The 19,024-nt window shown below is 40.4% G+C and overlaps 1 protein-coding gene across 3 annotated transcripts in view; it reads right to left on the bottom strand.

Annotated features, from left to right (window-relative positions):
* LOC150106221 (protein tyrosine phosphatase domain-containing protein 1-like) overlaps positions 1 to 19,024 on the bottom strand; it is a 719,641-nt gene that overhangs the window by 162,815 nt on the left and 537,802 nt on the right. For all 3 annotated transcript variants that reach the window (XM_090392247.1, XM_090392246.1, XM_090392248.1), the window contains one exon: positions 6,600 to 6,683. In XM_090392247.1, the coding sequence (XP_090248373.1) occupies positions 6,600 to 6,683 (84 nt within the window). The remainder of the gene's footprint in view (positions 1 to 6,599; positions 6,684 to 19,024) is intronic.

The raw sequence follows: 19,024 nt of genomic DNA, 5'->3' as shown, positions 1-19,024 counted from the left end.
AGGATTTATATAAGATGGATGGGCTACATTTGAATGGAGTTGGTATACAGAGGCTTGTTTATTAAGGGGGGGGGTAGATATGCAGACTTTAGGGAGGCAGTTGAGTTTATGAATGAGTATAATATGCCCAAGCGAGTAAGGACAACAAATCAGAATGGGATAGTTAGTATAAGGCATCAAAGTAGGGATGGGACTAATGGGCTTCTGCAATTCACGTACACTAATGCCAGGAGTATTAGGAACAAGAAGGAAGAGTTTTTGGCCTTGGTTGGCACTTCCAGGCCACAGGTTGTTGGTATTAGTGAAACATGGCTGACAGAAGATGATAAAGCTAGTGGGATTGAATGCGACGGGTATAGCGTGTTCAGGAGTGACAGGGAGAATAAAAAGGGGGGAGGAGTGTTATTGATGATAGCTGATGAGTTGCAGCCAAGGAGTATAGAAGTTGAACTGCAGGATAGAGAAAAGAGCACATTTGAGGCTGTTTGGTGTGAGACAGAATCTACAGAACAAAATATACAATTGGGTGCTGCTATAGACCAGGTGATGGAATAGATGGTGGGGATAGTTGCATAGGCAAATAGAAGAAATGAGTGGAAGGAGGGTAATTATTATGGGTGATTTCAATTATGGTAACATTGACTGGAAAGAGGAGAAGGCACATGGGAGGAAGGAATTGGATTTTATGCGGTTATTAAGGGACAACTATCTGTGACAGCATGTAGTGGAAAATACCAGGGACAGAGAGTGCTTGATCTAGTAATTGCAAATGAGAATGTGGCTGTAACGAACATGACTATGTTGATGTTGATAGTGCATGGGAGGTGGTTAAGAAGTGTTTGCAGGAGATAATGGTTGACTGTATACCAAGAGTCCGAATAATAAATCAAGTAGGGGTTAAATGGATGAATAACACTATTAAGCTCGAGCTGCAAAGAAAGAAACAATTGTGGAGGGAATTTAAGGAGAAAGGTGACCAGCAGGTGCGGGAACAGTATAAAGCTCAGGCCAGGATGGTAACAAGGGTAGTAAGAATAGCAAAAGCGGATTGCGAAAGAAAATTGGCCATGCAAGCTAAAGAGAATCCCAAACAGTTTTTTCAATATGTTGCAAGTAAACATATGCTCATATGTTTACTTGCAAAATGCTCATGGCAGAATGATTTTAAAAAATGCTGAGGGTAGGGAGGTAACTGAATCAGTCGATATAGTGGAATTACTGAGCAAGCACTTTGCAAGAGTATATCATCCAGGTGGTGACATTGCAGGAATGGAAGAACCAACAGCTTATACTGGAATTGTGATGAAGTAGAGGTAACTAGTCTATTACAGAACCTCAACGTCAATACATCTGTGGGATTGGATGGTATACCAGCTCGTGTCGTACGTGTAGTGGCTAAAGAATTGTCAGTGCCCTTGACCATTTTGTTTAATTTGAGCCTCGGGTCTGGGTCAGTCCCAAGGGGGTGGAAAGAGAGGAAAATAGTTCCGCTGCATAAAGGTGGTTCCAAGACTGCTGTTGTAAATTACTGGCCAATCAGCATAACAGGAATCATTACCAAGGTCTTGGATAAAATAGTCAAGAGGAAAATACAAGATTGGATAGATGAAAATGGGATACAGTATTGGGGACAGCATGGTTTTGTGAAGGGTAGGTCATGCCTCAGTAATTTGCTCATGTATTATAACACAGTGACTGCTGAACTGGATAAGGGCAATGGGTTTACAGTGATTCTACTGGACCTTGCTAAGGCCTTTGACAGGATACCACATGGAATTCTAATCAGTAAATTGCAGCATATAGGGTTGGTGAGATGTATAGGAGGGTGGGTGACGGAGAGATATCAGAGTGGTTTATTCAGGAGTAGAGTCCACAAGACGGCCTGTGACTAGTGGTGTGCCACAAAGATCTGGTCTTGGACCACTGCTGTTTAATTTGTTCATTAATGATATAGGAAAGGATCTGAGAAGAACAGTTCATTTGTTTGTGGATGATGCAAAGTTGGGTATGGCAATAGTGAATGCAGATGATGTCAAAATTTTGCAAGATGATTTGGATAGATTGGAGGTCTGGGCTAAGGAGAATGGATGTCAATTTAATGTGGCAAAATGTAAGGTTATGCATTTTCGGGTGAAAAGATTAGCAGCAGTTTACTACATTGGTGGAACTGTACTCCAGGAAATCGATGAGGCACAAGATTTAGGAGTGTTGGTGGATAAGGAGTTGAAGTTTAGGGGGCACATTGCAAAAGTGGCCAAATCAGCTCATCAAATCATTTGGTTGCTGAAGAATACGTTGACAAGCAGAAACAAGCAGGTTATTGTTCCTCTGTATCGAGCCTTGATAAGACCCCATCTCAACTACTGTGCCCAGATTTTGTGACCTAGGTTTCTTCTTGATGGGGAGGAGGTTGAGAGGATCCAAAGGCAAGTGACCAAGACGATAGCAGGTCTGTGGAATGAACCTCATGCGAACAGGTTGAGGATTTGTGGGTTGCAAAAATTGGTTGATAGGCGGAGGAGGGGAAATATGATTGAGACATTCAAATTACTGAAGGGTTTATATAAAATTAATTCAGAAGATATTTTTGAGAACAGAGCTGGTTGTGGGAGGACTAGGGGACATCCATGGAAACTGGGCAAAAGTGTGTTAGAGCTGGGTTCTTTACTTTTAGAGTGATGAATGAGTGGAATGGGCTGCCAGAGTCTGTGGTGGATGCTGTGACAGTAAATGAGTTTAAGGCGAGGTATGATAGATACTGTATGAATGTCGAATAGTTGTGATGAATATGATTTGGGGCCTCCCTGGAGTTGCCCGTAATTATAATAATATATATTCTCCACAACATTTTCTTTTTTTGCAGCTCATAGTTAATGATAATACTCATCCATCTAATTCCTGCTTTATTTACCCTCCTGACTTTGGGCATGCAGTGTGGTATTGCTTCCTCCAGATACCCTTTGACTATCCTTCATGCAATGTGCACATGCTTTCCTTGCAGATTTTTATGCCTTTTTTATGCCATGAAATTGGTCCAAGTTATCTTCTAAGTGTATCAAATCACTCCTTGTAGTTCCACACATACCCCTTCTTAACCGGAATATCCACATGTTTTGCTAACCTCCAAGTCAAGACTACATAATCACTTTCCCCAATTGAAGGTAATGTGGCCACCTAGTTATTATCATACACCCTCAATGGAGTCAAACTCATCGTGAGAGGTTCATTTAACTGATAATGTGTTCCATTTACTGACAGTCTCCACATAAAAATTACTTCTCAAACCCCTATTCACCACACTCTTAAATAACTTTAAAGGATTGCCTCTAGTTCTTCATCTCTCACCTTCTACTCTTTTTATAATCCCTCTGAATTAATCCGATAAAATTCTTTCACTAACTTAAATGTCTCTATCACATCACCTCTTTTCCTTCTATCCACCAAACTCTGCACTCCACACTCGTACGTTCTATCATGTGATAGAAGGTACGAGTAGGTAGGTGTTTAAATTCTATTTCCTTCCTGCCATGTAGTCTTTCCTCCTTCCAATTTATATCTTCAAAGCTGAATCCCTCATAATAACTACTTGGCTAGCTTCATGTGTAGAGGCTTAAGTGCTGTGAGGACATCATGTTGGAGGCTTAATGGATTTTTTTTACAACACTCAAAAATAATTAAAATAGAATTTAATACTTCCTATATTTCATCCTAGTCACCAGGACATCTACTGGGGATTACAAAAACAATTAATGTAACATGCACACAAATATCATACAATACTAAGCCCAACCACGTGGGTGACACTAAAGTCCTATCTAGGTGGAGCGCCCTCTAAGGGCGGTAGTAGGTGGCCTGGAATGTAAGGCGGGATCTCTGGTGATGAGTGTTTCCCAAATCTTCAGAAGCTTAATGCAACCGTATTTATTAAGATTTGGTTGGTTTTTGAGAGCTGCTGCTGTTTCTAAGAAAAGTCTCTTTTTCTTGAATTTGCTATGGTGGAGCATGGTGGTTTTCTTCCATGATACCCTGTGGGTGGTCCAAAACATGGTCAGCCAAGCCTGAATGGCCATAATTGTGTTTACAGATGTAAGACTTGTGTTCCTTCAGGCGGATGGATGCTGATCTGCCTGTCTGTCCAAAGTACGCCAGCTTACAGGAACAGGGTACTTTATAGACTCCAGGCACTGAGAGAGGAGGGAGCTGATCTTTTGTAGAGTGGATGAGGGTAGCAAATTTGCGGTGGGGCTTATATGCTGTGTGTAGGTTTACTTTTTTAGTATCTTGGCTATTTTATCGATGCTGTGTGTAGGTTGTACTTTTTTAGCATCTTGGCTATTTTTTCATAATGCTGTGTGTAGGTTGTAAAAAATAGCCAAGATACTAAAAAAGTACAACCTAAACACAGCATATAAGCCCCACCGCAAACTTGCTACCCTTATCCGTTCTACGAAAGATCAGCTCCCTCCTCTCTCTCTGCCTGGAGTTTACAAAGTACCCTGTTCCTGTAAGCTGGCGTACTTTGGACAGACAGGCAGATCAGCATCCATCTGCCTGGAGGAACACAAGTCTTACATCTGTAAACACAACTATGGCCATTCAGGCTTGGCTGACCATGTTTTGGAGACCACCCACAGGGTATCATGGAAGAAAACCACCATGCTCCACCACAGCAAATTCAAGAAAGAGAGACTTTTCTTAGAAGCAGCAGCAGCTCTCAAAAACCAACCAAATCTTAATAAATATGGTTGCATTAAGCTTCTGAAGATTTGGGAAACACTCATCACCAGAGGTCCCACCTTACATTCCAGGCCACCTACTACCGCCCTTAGAGGGCACTCCACCTAGATAGGACTTTAGTGTCACCCATGTGGTTGGGCTTAGTATTGTATGATATTTGTGTGCATGTTACATTAATTGTTTTTGTAATCCCTGTAGATGTCCTAGTGACTAGGATGAAATATAGGAAGTATTAAATTCTATTTTAATTCTCTTTGAGTGTTGTAAAAAATCCATTAAGCCTCCAACATTGAGATACTTGGCTTGCATTCATTGTATTAATCTGCTGATGCACATCTTCCACATCATTCTTGGCCTATAGAAAAAACAAATTTTGTATTTTGTCCTACTGGTCTCAATATCACACCAGACTGATTCAAAAGAACTGCCATCTTCCCAACTGTCTCCTACTATCATCAGTACAACTTTCCCCTGCATTCTATCTACCCTACTAAATTTATCCTTATAACTAAGTCATTTCACTAATGCCTATAACTTTTGCCGGTTGCATTAATCCAATTCCAAAAACTCCTGCCTCTTATTCCTGATACTTCTAGCACGAGTATATGGAAACTGTAGCTTTTACATCCTGAATTGACAACCCTATTCAATATTGTTGCCTGAGACTAGATTCATCTTTTTTTTTTTTATCATTCACACATTCATTCGCTTCATGGGTACCTTCACACACACACACACACACACTCTCTCTCTCTCTCGCCTGCATCTGCCCTGTGCTTCCACCTTCTCAGTGAGCAAAACTCTCTAGAGCTTTAAGTGGAGTCAATCTGCATAGTACAAATCTTTCCATCCATCAAACTCATGCCATAGGTTCATAAACTCTACATTTTTCCTTCCACACAACCTGCAAATTGATTCAAGCTGTCTCTTAAGTTTTCCTTTAGCACAGCATTGTAGCAGACTTACAAACTTCACCCTCTCACTCTTCTTTTTTGGTTCTTATGATAACTCTTTTACATCCTCACTCAAACACTTCTCTGATCTCAGGTCATTAGTTCCAGACAAAACAATCAATTTTCTGCATTCTGACAGAATCACTAATGTTATTAATTTTCACACATGGGAAACATGCTTTTATGATACACCCTTTATCATAAAATCACCATAAAAATTACCTGCTTACACTCTTTCTCTTGTTTATCCTTTGAACCTCTTGCTTTTTTTTTTTTTCTGTTCTCAGGTTGACTAATCTCTTGCTGTTTCTGCAGCCTTTCAATCTTGCACTTTGTCCGGTGAAGGACTACATACGAACACACTATTTCTTCATTATGGTCTTCTATATTTTCTTGAACTTCTGCCACAAGATTTTCAGCATTATTACCAATGTTTACATTTTCTAGTCTTCTATCAGTACTTTCTACTATCAGATAATTCATTCTCTCTGCACTCATTCCAAAAACATTTATTACACACTCTCGCACCAGTTTCACTCTTTTTCTGCAAGTCTTTCATTGGTTACCAGTTCGCAATAATAACAGAGGCAGAGAAAGTAAGTAAAATAATATCTATATTGTGAAACAAGCATATAACACAGTTATATACCTGTTAATAAAGGTATTTTACAGAACAGATAAGTTTTTTCTATTTTTTGTGTGTGTACATACAAGGGGCACTAATTATTTCAAGATAAATGGAGGATCCTAGTAGTCCTTTAACTCAGACTAAAATTTGACGTAAATGAATACAGTTCTTTCAGTTTTAAAGTTGAGTGTAGCATCAGTGAGCTCAATTGTAATATCACAGGAAAAATTTTACAAATTTTTTTCTGAATTTTCCATTAATTTCAGTATAACATAACTTACTCTGTCAAGCCTTGTTAAGGCAGCTACTGGTCTTTCTGCTAACAGCACAATGTAAGTGAGATCTTGCTTGTTTAATACTGGATCCTGTTTTAGTATAAAATATATGTTTGACATAGTTGGTATATTTCTTTGTTATAACAGTAATATAATATAGTGCGATACAAAAGTTGCATCAATTTTTTTTACAAGATTAATCCCATGCATGAGACACTAATACTTACAGTATATAGTAATGTATAAGTAGGTTTGCCTACACACATACACACACATCACTATATACCATAATGTAATATTTATATTACATGTAATATAATATAATTACAGTAAAATGTTAAACTTAACACGACATTTGCAACTGATTAATAGTTCACAATTAATAGACAAGAATAATAATTCAAGCTGTTCATAAAACCAAAGAAGCTGAAAAGAACTCGACTTGGTTACTTTTAATTTATTATTATCATCATCATTATTATGAGACTTTCATGTTTTAAAGCCTATATACTAATAAGCCTTAAACCTATTCATATTTTCAACACTCAGCATTCTCTTAGACAATGCATTCCACCTGCCATCACCTTTTCATCCAAAAAATATGTTCCTCACACACCCTCCTTATACAGATCCCATGAATAACATCTTATCCTACCTGTGTTTCTCCATTCTGTGAAAATTCTCTTCCATATAAACCTAGTAACAACTTCTCACCGACTTATTTCTCAATCTTATCCACCTCCCTGCCCCCTCTCTTTTCTAATCACAAGGTTCTGCATGCGGCATTCTGTCTTCATATCCAAGATTCTAAAAACCAACCCCAACATAGTGATCTTCTCTGGACTTCAAGACATCCTCATCTTCCTTGAACCAGTTGATCTGTGCACAGTAGTCCATGTGCAGTCTGATTATGGCCTTATACAAGGAACATAACCTCTCTGCTTCTTAATATTAAGAGTCTCCTCATCACTGCCATATAATTCACTGTAGTGTTCTCATAATTTTAACATTGTAACCCGTAATGTCAGAACTACATGATCACTTTCATTGAGCCTTAATTTATTATTTTTTTCATGGTACTGATGCCCTTTAGTTGGAAAGATCTGGAGTGAAATTGTGTTTAGAAGTTTAAGAATCTTTATAAGGACTTTTCAACCAAAGGCGAGATAGCTGGTCTCACATGGAGAAAGCAGGGTTTATCCTCTCAGAAACTTGGGTTTTTCATTCCACAAAACATAAAACCAGCCAGAATATATGCAATTAACAGATATAACGCATAGCCTTAGGTGCTTTGGCCATTAAATCCAAATCATCATGGTGAAATTTTCATGATGGTCAAATCACCCCTCCCTACTTGGTGATCTTAGCTATCCAGCATTGATTTATCCCTACTTCATTCTCAACGATCTGAGGCCTTATAGTATTTGGTTGGCTGTTGATACAGGTCTCAAAATATTGACAAGAAGTGGGGGATGGAGACAAAAATAGCTGCAAAGCTAAGATTAACATGCAAGTCAAAGTGACCATCATGAGAAATTTCATGGTGATACTGATCCTAGGTATGGGAATGAAAGAAGAGGAGAGAATGGAAACAATAGGAGCGAGGGAATGGTAAGAGGTATAATGTATGGCGACTCAATGATCCGTGGTGTTCAAGATAGGATGCGTGAGGAGTGTTTGCCAGGAGGAACAATAGAAAGGGTGGCTATGGCAATTAAGAGAGGTGAAAGGGTGGATGAGATGATTGTGATGGTAGAAACGAATGACTTGAGTGGTAATGTAAGTCGGGCAGCGAGAGATATGAGATTTTTGCTTGAGACTGTACGGAAGAAGACAGAGAGAGGAAAAATAGTGTGCGTGTTGCATAGGTATGATAATGATGAGCTGAGCAGAAGAGCGGTGATATTGAATGGCATAATAGCGAGAATGTGTGACAAGAGAGGACTGGTATATGTGGATGCTTGGAGTGCGTTTGAGGAAAGAGAGGAGTTGTATGCGAGAGACCGTTTACATTTGAATGAGGAAGGATGTAGGCATCTGGAGAGATTGCTGTTCTGAACGAGTCAGTGTGTCCCAGGGAGGATGATAGCAGGGGTGGCCTCTTGTGGGAATGGATACTTGGGAGAAGGGAGACAATGTCAGGTAACACTGAGTCCAGTGGAGTCTAGAAGAGATAATGCTGGGTATAGAAACAATGGCATTTATATGCTGTATACTAATGCCAGGAGTATCCGGAATATTTAAGGGAGAGGAATTGGTGGCGCAGATAGCATCAGCCTGGCCAAAAATTATTGCGATCACTGAGACGTGGTTGACAGAAAGGGATATAACAACAGGAATAGAAGTCGCTGGGTATAGCATTTTTCGTCAGGATAGGAGGGGAAAGCGTGGTGGTGGGGTGCTGCTTATGATAAGTGATGACCTATGTCCTCTAAGAGTGGAGAATTTGGAAGGAAGTGAGACAAATGATTTTGAGAGCGTATGGTGTGAGGTAGAGGTAGGCAAGACAGGATATTTAGTGGGGTGTTGCTACAGACCCAGGAGCACAGAGGATGGGGACCAAAAGATGTTTAGACAGCTAAGTTTGGCAAGTGCAAGAAGAATGATTGTTATGGGAGATTTTAACTTCAGTAGTATAAATTGGAGAGAGGAAGTTGCATGTAGCAATAGGGGAATGGAATTTCTAGAATTCTTGAGGGACAAATGTCTTAAGCAACATGTAACAGAGGGAACAAGAGGTTCAAAAATTTTGGATTTGGTTATAGCATCAGAAGAGTTGATAATAACTGAGTTGACGTCTCTCCCACCAGTTGGAGAGAGTGACCATATGGTGTTGACTTGGAAAATGAATAGACATGCAGGAGTATCAAAGAGACGGGAACTTATGTGGAATTATAAGGCAGGTGATTATAATAGTCTTAGACGTCAACTTCGGGAAGTTTCATGGAGGGAGGAATTGGAAGGCCGGGATATCACCAGTGCGTGGGAAATTGTGAAAGAATATTTGTTATCAGCAATGGTAAGTTGTATACCACGAGTGAAGAAGAGGACGCAATTTGGAGTAAAGTGGATGACAAACAATATTAAACAGGAATTGCATGCGAAAAAGAGGCTATGGAAGAGATATAAGGAGACAGGTGAAGAGATGCATGAGGAATATAAGACACAGGCCAGAAGTGTGACTAGTGTGGTAAGGAAAGCGAAACTGGAATATGAGAGAAGATTGGCCCTAAGATCCAATGAAAATCCTAGGGAATTTTATAGCTATGTGGCCAGTAGGAGGAGAAATGACTGTGGAAGAATGATATTGTGGGATAAAAATGGGAATAGAGTGACTGATGCAGAGGACATAGTGGAATTGTTCAATGAACACTTTATTGGAGTATTTCATCCTAGAGGAGTCAGTTTTAATGCTAGAGGGATAGGACTGGTACGAGGTCTGGAGGTACAGGAGGAGAGTGTGTTTCAGATACTGAGTACTCTGGATGTCAGTAAAGCTGTGGGACTGGATGGTATTTCGCCACGAGTTTTGAGAGAATGTGCTAGGGAATTGACAGTACCTTTAACGTGGCTTTTCAATGAACGTCTGGCTTTGGCAAAGGTGCCCAGGGAATGGAAGGAAGGTAAGATAGTGCCATTGCATAAGGGTGGTAACAGACTGGAAGTGTCTAATTATAGGCCAGTCTGTGTGTCATCAGTAGTTGTTAAGATCTTGGAGAAAGTAGTGTGGGACCGTGTACAGCATTGGGCAGATGAGGGTAATGTTATCTGTGAGAATCAACATGGATTTTGTGAAAGGACGCTCTTATTTTAGCAATATGCTAGCCTTTTATAATAAAGTTACAAGAACATTAGATGAGGGAAAGGCATATACTGCAATTTTCTTAGACTTGGCGAAGGCATTTGACAGGGTGCCACATGATAAGCTGATATTTAAGTTGCAGCACATGGGTCTGGATGTCAGATTGGTCAACTGGATTCAGGATTGGCTGTCTGATAGGTATCAGAGAGTTGTGTATGGTGGAGCAGTTTCCAGGAGGCAGAGGGTTACAAGTGGGGTCCCACAGGGCTCAGTACTAGGACCTATATTGTTTAACCTTTATATCAATGACATAGCCAGTGGATTGCAGGAGGATATTAAGTTGTTTGCAGATGATGCGAAGCTGGGAAGGATTATTAGTAATAGTGCAGATGTGGTAGCCCTGCAAGAGGATTTAAATAAGCTAGATAGATGGGCAAATGAATGGGGGTTGTCAGTTTAATGCAGCAAAATGTAAGGTCTTGAGGTTTGGGAAACATCGATGGGATGCTGCATACTCTATGGGAGGAGTTATACTGGAGGAAGTAGGGGAGATAAGAGATCTGGGGTTGATGATTGATAGAAACCTGAAGTTTAGGGGACATATTGCAAAGGTGTTGAAGGTAACACAGAGGATTGCTGCTATTATGAGAAGGACACTGACCTGCAGAGATAAGAGGGTTATCATTCCGTTGTATAAGTCTCTGATCAGACCACACTTGGACTATTGTTCTCAGATTTGGTCCCCAGGATTTGAAGGGGATAAATTAACTGTGGAAAGGATACAAAGACGGATGACAAAGATGGTTTCAGGACTGTACAAGGATAGTTATGAGGATCGGCTGAGAGAATGTGGACTGCAGAGTTTGGTGGATAGAAGAAGGAGAGGTGATATGATTGAGACTTTTAAACTGTTGAGAGGTGGTTACAGGGTTGACATTGGGGAGTTCTTTCGCTTGGTTGATCAGCGGGAAGGAGTGATGACAAGAGGCCATCCCTGGAAGTTACGAAAGGAAACTGTGAGCAAGAGGGTAAGGAGTGGTTTCTTTGTGTGGAGGGTGGTTGAGCCGTGGAATGCATTGCCTGATGGAGTGGTGGGAGCGAGAACGGTCAGTGAGTTTAAAGAGTGGTATGATAGACTTTGTGTTTCTCGGGGGGACCTCCCCTCGATGAGTCTTGACAGACTTTATGTCTTAGGAAGGACCTCCCTCGATGAGTCTTTTGACTCCTTGGAGGCCTGAATAATAATAATAATAATAATAATAATATCATGTTCACTTCAATTTCCACCATACAACCTCAAGGCCATTGTCAGCCCTCCTGGATCACCTATCTGACAGAATACAATTCTTCAGCTATCATTGGAAAGTATTCCTCCCCAAGATGATAAACCCCATGTTTTATATTCTCATTAATTCTCATCATCCATTTATGCTTAGTCTTGGATATAACTGACTTATTCTCAGTATTTCTGTTTTTTAAATAAATATAACATGTCTATCTCCAGATTAATATGCTAAACATATACCAATGTCTTTATTAAGTCCATCTTTAGCCTTGGCTAATCCATCCAATCCATGTAATTTTGGTTCTTTTGAAGTTACAACTATAGTCATCTCTCATTTGCTCTCTTAATATTCAGACCAACTACCCTGTTCTCATTTACACGGACCTACTTCCCTGAGCAAATATTCTTTCTCTCTCTGCCATTGGATGGGGGAGAGAGAAAGAATATTTGCTGAGGAAAATCTCTCCAACCTCTTACTTGTAGTCTCATTCAGTGTCATACAGAAAGTATACGTAGTCTGCTTTATCTGTTTTCATATTTATTCCGCATACAGGAGGTACAAGAGCATAAACACACAAGCACCATATGGAGAATGTGTGTAAGGAAGGTGTTCCAGAGGAGAGATAGATGGAATTCATGAACTATAGCCAGAAAGAATGCCTAGACAGAGTTGAAACACTGAATCTGTGAGCCAAATCACTCTCCTTTGGATAGCATCAAGAATTTTAAAGCTTTTGGGTGCACCACCCCAAATGTGTGAACACTGTTATAAGCAGAAAAAAATGCCTAGTTTTTTTAGAGACTGAGGAAGCCAGTAATGTGGTGTGCTTATGTCAGAAGAAGCTGGAGGTAAATGTCAGCCCAAGGAGAGAGAGTGGTTTGCTCTCTCTCCTTGGGAAGAGAAAGAAATGCAAGTAGGAATGAGATTATTCTTTAGTCTTATTCATTTTTGTTTAGAAGGAATCAAAAACATTGGATAGAGGAAAAAGTGATAGGATATCAGAATTAAGAGTGTGGTGAGGAAGAGAAATAGCATATTGGATGGTGGGGGGGGGATGAGAAAATGCTGTAAATATGTATAAATTTCATTGTTATAACTTTAGCTACAGAAGAGTGCAGCAAAAATAGTTGTTTTGGTTGGTCCAAATGATTTGCAAGCTAGTATAAACATCACATGGGATTTGCAAGTGGTATTAGGTATGGTATGGTAACAGAAGTATGAGATGCAAATTGCAAGCCTGCTGCTAGGTGTGATAGTAGAGAGCTCAAAAGTGAGATCTGCAGAGAGAAAAGAACTATATGACAGATAATATAGAGTTCATACAGTTCATACCTTTAATCAGCAACTACCAATCTAGATCCATAGCTGATCTCTTAGCTTTTAGAAAATACATGCCATGGAAAGATTCAGAGAAACATGCACTGTTGCCCTTGATATTTCCAAGGCTTCTGATTGTGTTTGGAATCAAGGCCTACTTAGCAGACTGACTTCTTTGGGTTTTCCCACCACCCTTCATAATTGAATATCCAGCTTTCTGTCTGGTCGTTTCACTGTGTATCACAATGGACAGCACTCTGTCCCTCTTCGAGCTTAACCACCAGTGCAGCAGTGTCTCAGGGCTCTATCACCTACCCTCAATCACCACTAATCCTATCCATAGCTTTGCTGATAATAGCGCACGTTCACACACACACACACACCATTCATCTCATACTCTTTCGACAAATCATGTAATTCTTAGATATTCCAAGCTCAAGATCATCTTCAATCAGTGCTCTCAGATCATGTCCATTAAAATTCTCTCTCTCTCTACTGCTATTTTCATTCTACATTTCACAATTTCTTTGCACCTCTCTCCCTCATGCCCACTACTTGTGTTCTCATTTTTCCTCAAACATTTTTGGTATGTATCACAGAGATGTTTTCAGGAGTAAAATTTAAAAATTGTGACATGCTCATAAGCAACACACAAAGTGAAACTAATACCATTCTCGATGCAATAAAAAGTCATTCCTCACTCCCTTCCTATTATTCTACAACATGCACAATCCCTCCAGTGTTCATTGGTAGTAAATGTTATCATCAGAGACCTCCAGAGAGTCAAGGATGTACACCATCCATACCAGCTGCCATATCCTCTCTTAAATCACACAAGATGCTCATCACGAAGAGCCTCTATAGCTCAGTCAGTATCAATGATGCCTTCTAGTTAGACAGACCTGGGTTCAAATCCCATTTAGTGGGATGGGATGGGATCATGTAAAGACCTTTTATCAGTTTTTCAGCTGAAGGAGAACTAACTGCTCTGATACCGTGGTGGCAGAGTTTTCTTTAATGCGGTTTACAGATATATCAGACATGAATACAGGATTAACTTCCCTATCATAAGCAGTACTTAGGCTTCAGTGAAGCCAAAATACTTGACAATGATGGACCATTGAGAATAATATGTAAAACGAAAATAGGATGTAATTACACTTCAACAGGCAAACTGTTGCACTCATTATTTGAATAATCACATCTGATATCAGTGTAATGTCTGTATTTGGTAAAGTTATTTTTCCACTTACATAACAGTAAAATTCTTTTGTTGGTCTTTGGTCTTTAGCATGCATGATCAATTTCTTTTCATAATCCATATTTGCTCTATATAATACTCTATATAATAATAACTTTCTAGTCTGCTCTTTATATACACACACGGACAAAGAAATTAGCACACCTCGAAGAAAACATGGTACAATAGCGAAACTAAGCAAATAGCTAGAGTGCGGGGTGGTATGCAAATTATGCAAATGATCCAAGTTTGGTGCGATTGCGCATGTCCACACACTCTGCGGTGACGCTGCAAGCATGAACCGGCAGCCTTATAAAGCCGATGTGTAGTCGATAGCCGATTAAAGCGAAAAGCACAGCCCAATGCAAGCTAGAGTACAGAGTGACAATAATGCCCGGTAGATGCCAGAGACATTGATTTAAGCAACTTACAGACTTTGACAGAGGCATGATCATCGGCCTGAAAACCGGAGGGTGGTCGGCGCACCGTATAGGCACGCACATGAACCGTTCTGACCATACTGTCCGACAGTGTTGGGAGCTGTGGACACATTCCGGCACTGCCACATGACAGTGGCACCGGTCGGATCAGGAGGACCGACGCTAGAGAGGCTCGACAGATCGTGCGGCAAGCATGGAGGGATCCTATGGTGACCCAGTCCACTATACAGGCAGATGTAGGGGCTCCTGTGTGCCCACAAACCATTTCCCAACACCTCGAAGAGGCGAATCTACGATCCCAGCGCCCCTTACGTGTGCTCCCATTAACACCGCAACATCACAGACTCCGTTTGCAGTGGTGCCAGGCGAGAGCAATGTGGAACGCCACAGACTGGTGATGTGTGGTTTTCAGCGATGAGTGCCGCTTCGTCTTGGGGACAAACGATCATCGTGTCTGGATGTGGAGGACCTCTGGTCAAGGACAAAATCCCAACCTCGCTATCGGAGCACCACATCTCCCGCACTGCAGGCATTATGGTCTGGGGAGCCATAGCCTACGATAGCCGATCACCCCCTCGTAGTGGTATATGGCGCATTGATGGGGCAGCGGTATGTGGATGACATCCTACGGCCCCATGTTCTCCCATTACTGGCCAGGATATTAGGAGCACTATACTAGCAGGATGATACCCGTCTGCACACGGCTTGGGTTGCCTAGGCCTGCCTACATCGTGTACAGACACTTCCATGGCCTGCCCGCTCCCCGGACTTGTCCCCTATCGAGCATGTTTGGGAGCAGCTGAAACGCCAGCTCCCACTGTGCCGCAATATCCGGGATTTGGAGCACAGCATCCAACATGTGTGAGCCAGTCTGCCGCAAGAAAACATCAGGCGTCTGTTCGCCACCGTGTCGGACTGTATTGCAGCATGTAACGCCGCATGAGGCGGTGCAACGCGCTATTGATGATGACCGGATTGCGTACCATAGATCCCTTTGTAATTGTCCTTCAGCTCTGTTTTTTTGCCATCATGTGCATCACTCACCTGTATCATTACACCAATAAAATTTCAGTTGAATCCTATGCTTCCTTCTTGGTGTGCTGATTTCTTTGTCCATGTGTGTATTTCACAACTCCTGTCATCCTTATTCTCACAATATTCTTTCCACATCATCATCTTTTTATGGATATCTTGCAGCCAGCCTGGTTGGCCGAATGGTTAGCATATCTACTCTCCAGCCAAAAGGCTGTGGGTTTGAATCCTGCATGGGCATGGAGGTTTGTGATTGTTTGTGAAAATACTAGTGGTGGTGATGGTGGGTGGTAGATGGCATTGGTGTAGTTGTAGTTGGTGGATTGAGTGGTAGAGACAGAGAGTTGTAGAGTAAGTGCTCTCCTTCGATGAGTCTTTGGACTCCCTGGAGGTGTCATGTAATAATAATGATGATGTGCATCAATTTCATTCCCACCTCTTTGTTCTTTGAACCCTAACAATGCATTCAACATACTGCATCATTTAAGTATCTTCTCATTGCTTCCAATGTACTGTTGATAACCTTCACATTCAATAACTGATACTATGGGACTTAACACAGTATTCTCTGAGTTTGTCATCATTTTCAGCTTTGTAAATCAGCATGCATCCTTTCCTAATAGAAACATCCACATACTTAGCTACTTCCCAGCTCAATTTGGCATGATCACCGTCACCAACTGATGGCAAAACATTTACATTCTTAATTAAGACATCATTTTTATCATGAGTTTTCTCAGCTACCCAAATCAATGTTCTGATAGTTTGTCACCCCATAATGCAAAACAAATATTTCTATAACTTACATCCAATAACTTAGTCTTCTATCCAACACTGCTCATATTACATGCTTTCAGTCTGTCATCATAACCAACATTATACAGTATGCTTATGTTATTTATTGCTTGCTTTCTTACTCACTGTAAAGATTTAATAATAATGGTCACAATGCAGAGTCCAAAAAATCATAACAGAATAAGCAATGGTGGAGAAGCTTGTTGAATAAATTTATATCAAATAAAAGAAAGTAGTACCAAAACACTACACTAGCAGTATAGAGCCTACTCACACTTATGGATCTGAAAGTTATTATTATTATATGGGTGCCTCAATGGAGACCAAAGACTCATCAGGGAGAACAAATCTATCCACAGTTTATCATACCTCTCCATGACCCCATTAAAAACTCTGGCAACCTAATCCACTCATTCACAACTCTCCAAGCAAAAAGTCTACTCCTTACACCCCCTACTAACTACACCTTTAATTCAACTTGGCCTATTGTTCTGATCCGTCTAGCCAAGTGCTGAAACATTTCCCCTATATCAATCCTATATAACTCTTTAAACAAATTAAATTGACTTGTAGAAGTAGGGAGATTCTTGTCCCATTGTACAAGGCTTTGATTAGGCCACACATGGACTATTGTGCACAGATTTGGTCACCTGGTTTTCAGTAGGACGAACAGATGTTGGAAAGGGTCCAAAGGTGACTGACTAAGGTAGTTTCTAACCTCTGGAATGTCGAGTATGAGGAAAGATTGAGAAGATGTAATTTGCAGAGTCTGGTGGACAGGAAGAAGAGGGGGAGATATGATAGAGACCTACAAGTTAGTAAGGGGTTGTTATAGGATCAATGCTGGAGAAGTTCTACAGAAAATAGTGGGAGATCGGGAAATAACCAGAGGTCATCCCTGGAAACTGTATAAAGAGGGTGTGAGTAGGGAAGTGAGAAGCAGGGTTTTTTTTTCATGCAGAGTTGTAAATGAATGCCTTGCCTGAGAGTATGGTGTCTGCAAGGAGTTTGAGTGTGTTTAAGACATGGTATGATGAGCTGTGTGTGTGATAAAAGGACCTCCAAGATGAGTCTTTGACTCCATGAGGTCTTGGGGTAATAATAATAATAATAATAAAATGCTTCTATAATATCCCCTCTTTTTCTCCTACCAACCAACTTCTACAATCCACACACTCTCAAATCTATTCTCATAAGGAACATTCCAGAAACCACACCATCTTGGTTGCTTGCCTCTGAATATTCTCCACTGCTTACCTCACCCCAAGAAACCCAATGGACCAGACTTGAGCACAGTAATCCAGATGTGGGAATATCAAGGCCTTATAAAGAGGGATAACAACTTCCTTATCTCTACATGTTAATGTGTTCTTCAATAGCCAAGTAATCTTATGGGCAACCTTAGCAATATGTCCTCGAAACTTTAACTCTGTCTACCACCAACCTAAATCTCTAGCTTCATCTATTCCCTGGAGTACATTTCCATCAATATGATACACAGCTTATAATCTATTTTTCCCAAATTGTATCACCTTACATTTCTCAACATTAAACTGACACAAGTTATCTTTTGCCCACACTGGCAGCCTATTTAAATCTTCCTGAAAGCTCTCCACATTTCCTTAATTAACTATTACTCTACCTAATTTTGCATCATAAGCAAATGACTGAATATTTCCTATATCATTTATGTACAAATTAAACAGCAACGTTTCCAGCACTGAACCTTGCAGCACACTACTAGTCACCTCAGTTCTGTCCCTCCATATACCACTTTTTGATATCTATCCAGCAGTTGCCCTCTTATTCACTTTACCAGTGTCATATCCATCCCCATTTGTTTAATTTGTGTAACAAAGTTTCATGTGATATTCTATCAAATGCCTTTGCAAAATCATCGCATAGCCATTTCCTTCATCCAACTGAGCTGTTACTCTATTGTAAAAAGTTTGTAAATTACTAAAGGCATGACTCACCCTTCTCAAAGCCATGTTGACACTCATACGGTATCATATTTTTATCTATTCATTCTTGAATTCTCTTTTTGACCAATTTTTCTAGGGCTTTTACCACCATGACTGAGATATTGATTGGTCTATAATTTTTTACTGCAGTCTTAGAACCCACCTTATGCAAGGGAATTATTTTGTCCTCTTTCCACTCCCTTGGAACGCTACCAAAGCTGAGACTTAAATTAAAAAGCCTAGTTAGAGGCATTGCCAATTTCCTCGCATATTCTCGCAAAACCCTAGCTGATATCCCATTTTAATGTATTTACATTGAGATTCTGCAATATCCTAAGAAGCTCCAATTCATCAATTTTATTTTATCTGCTTCTGTCGCCTCGTAATCATCATCACTTATTAAAGCTAATCTTCCATATTCGTTCCTCTTCTTATTTGCCACATAATGAAAAAATTTCTTTGGGATTTCCTTTGCCCTGTTTAGCTATATTTTTCCCTCCTTGTCTGAGCATTGTACTGTTCATGAGCTTGCTGGTTACCTTTTTTCTTTATATA

This window comes from Typopeltis vanoorti, chromosome 5, assembly GCF_054136105.1.
Source record: "Typopeltis vanoorti isolate ZY-2024b chromosome 5, IOZ_Tvanoo_1.0, whole genome shotgun sequence".
Lineage (NCBI taxonomy): Eukaryota > Metazoa > Arthropoda > Arachnida > Uropygi > Thelyphonidae > Typopeltis > Typopeltis vanoorti.
This window is presented reverse-complemented; position numbering and strand designations above follow the sequence as displayed.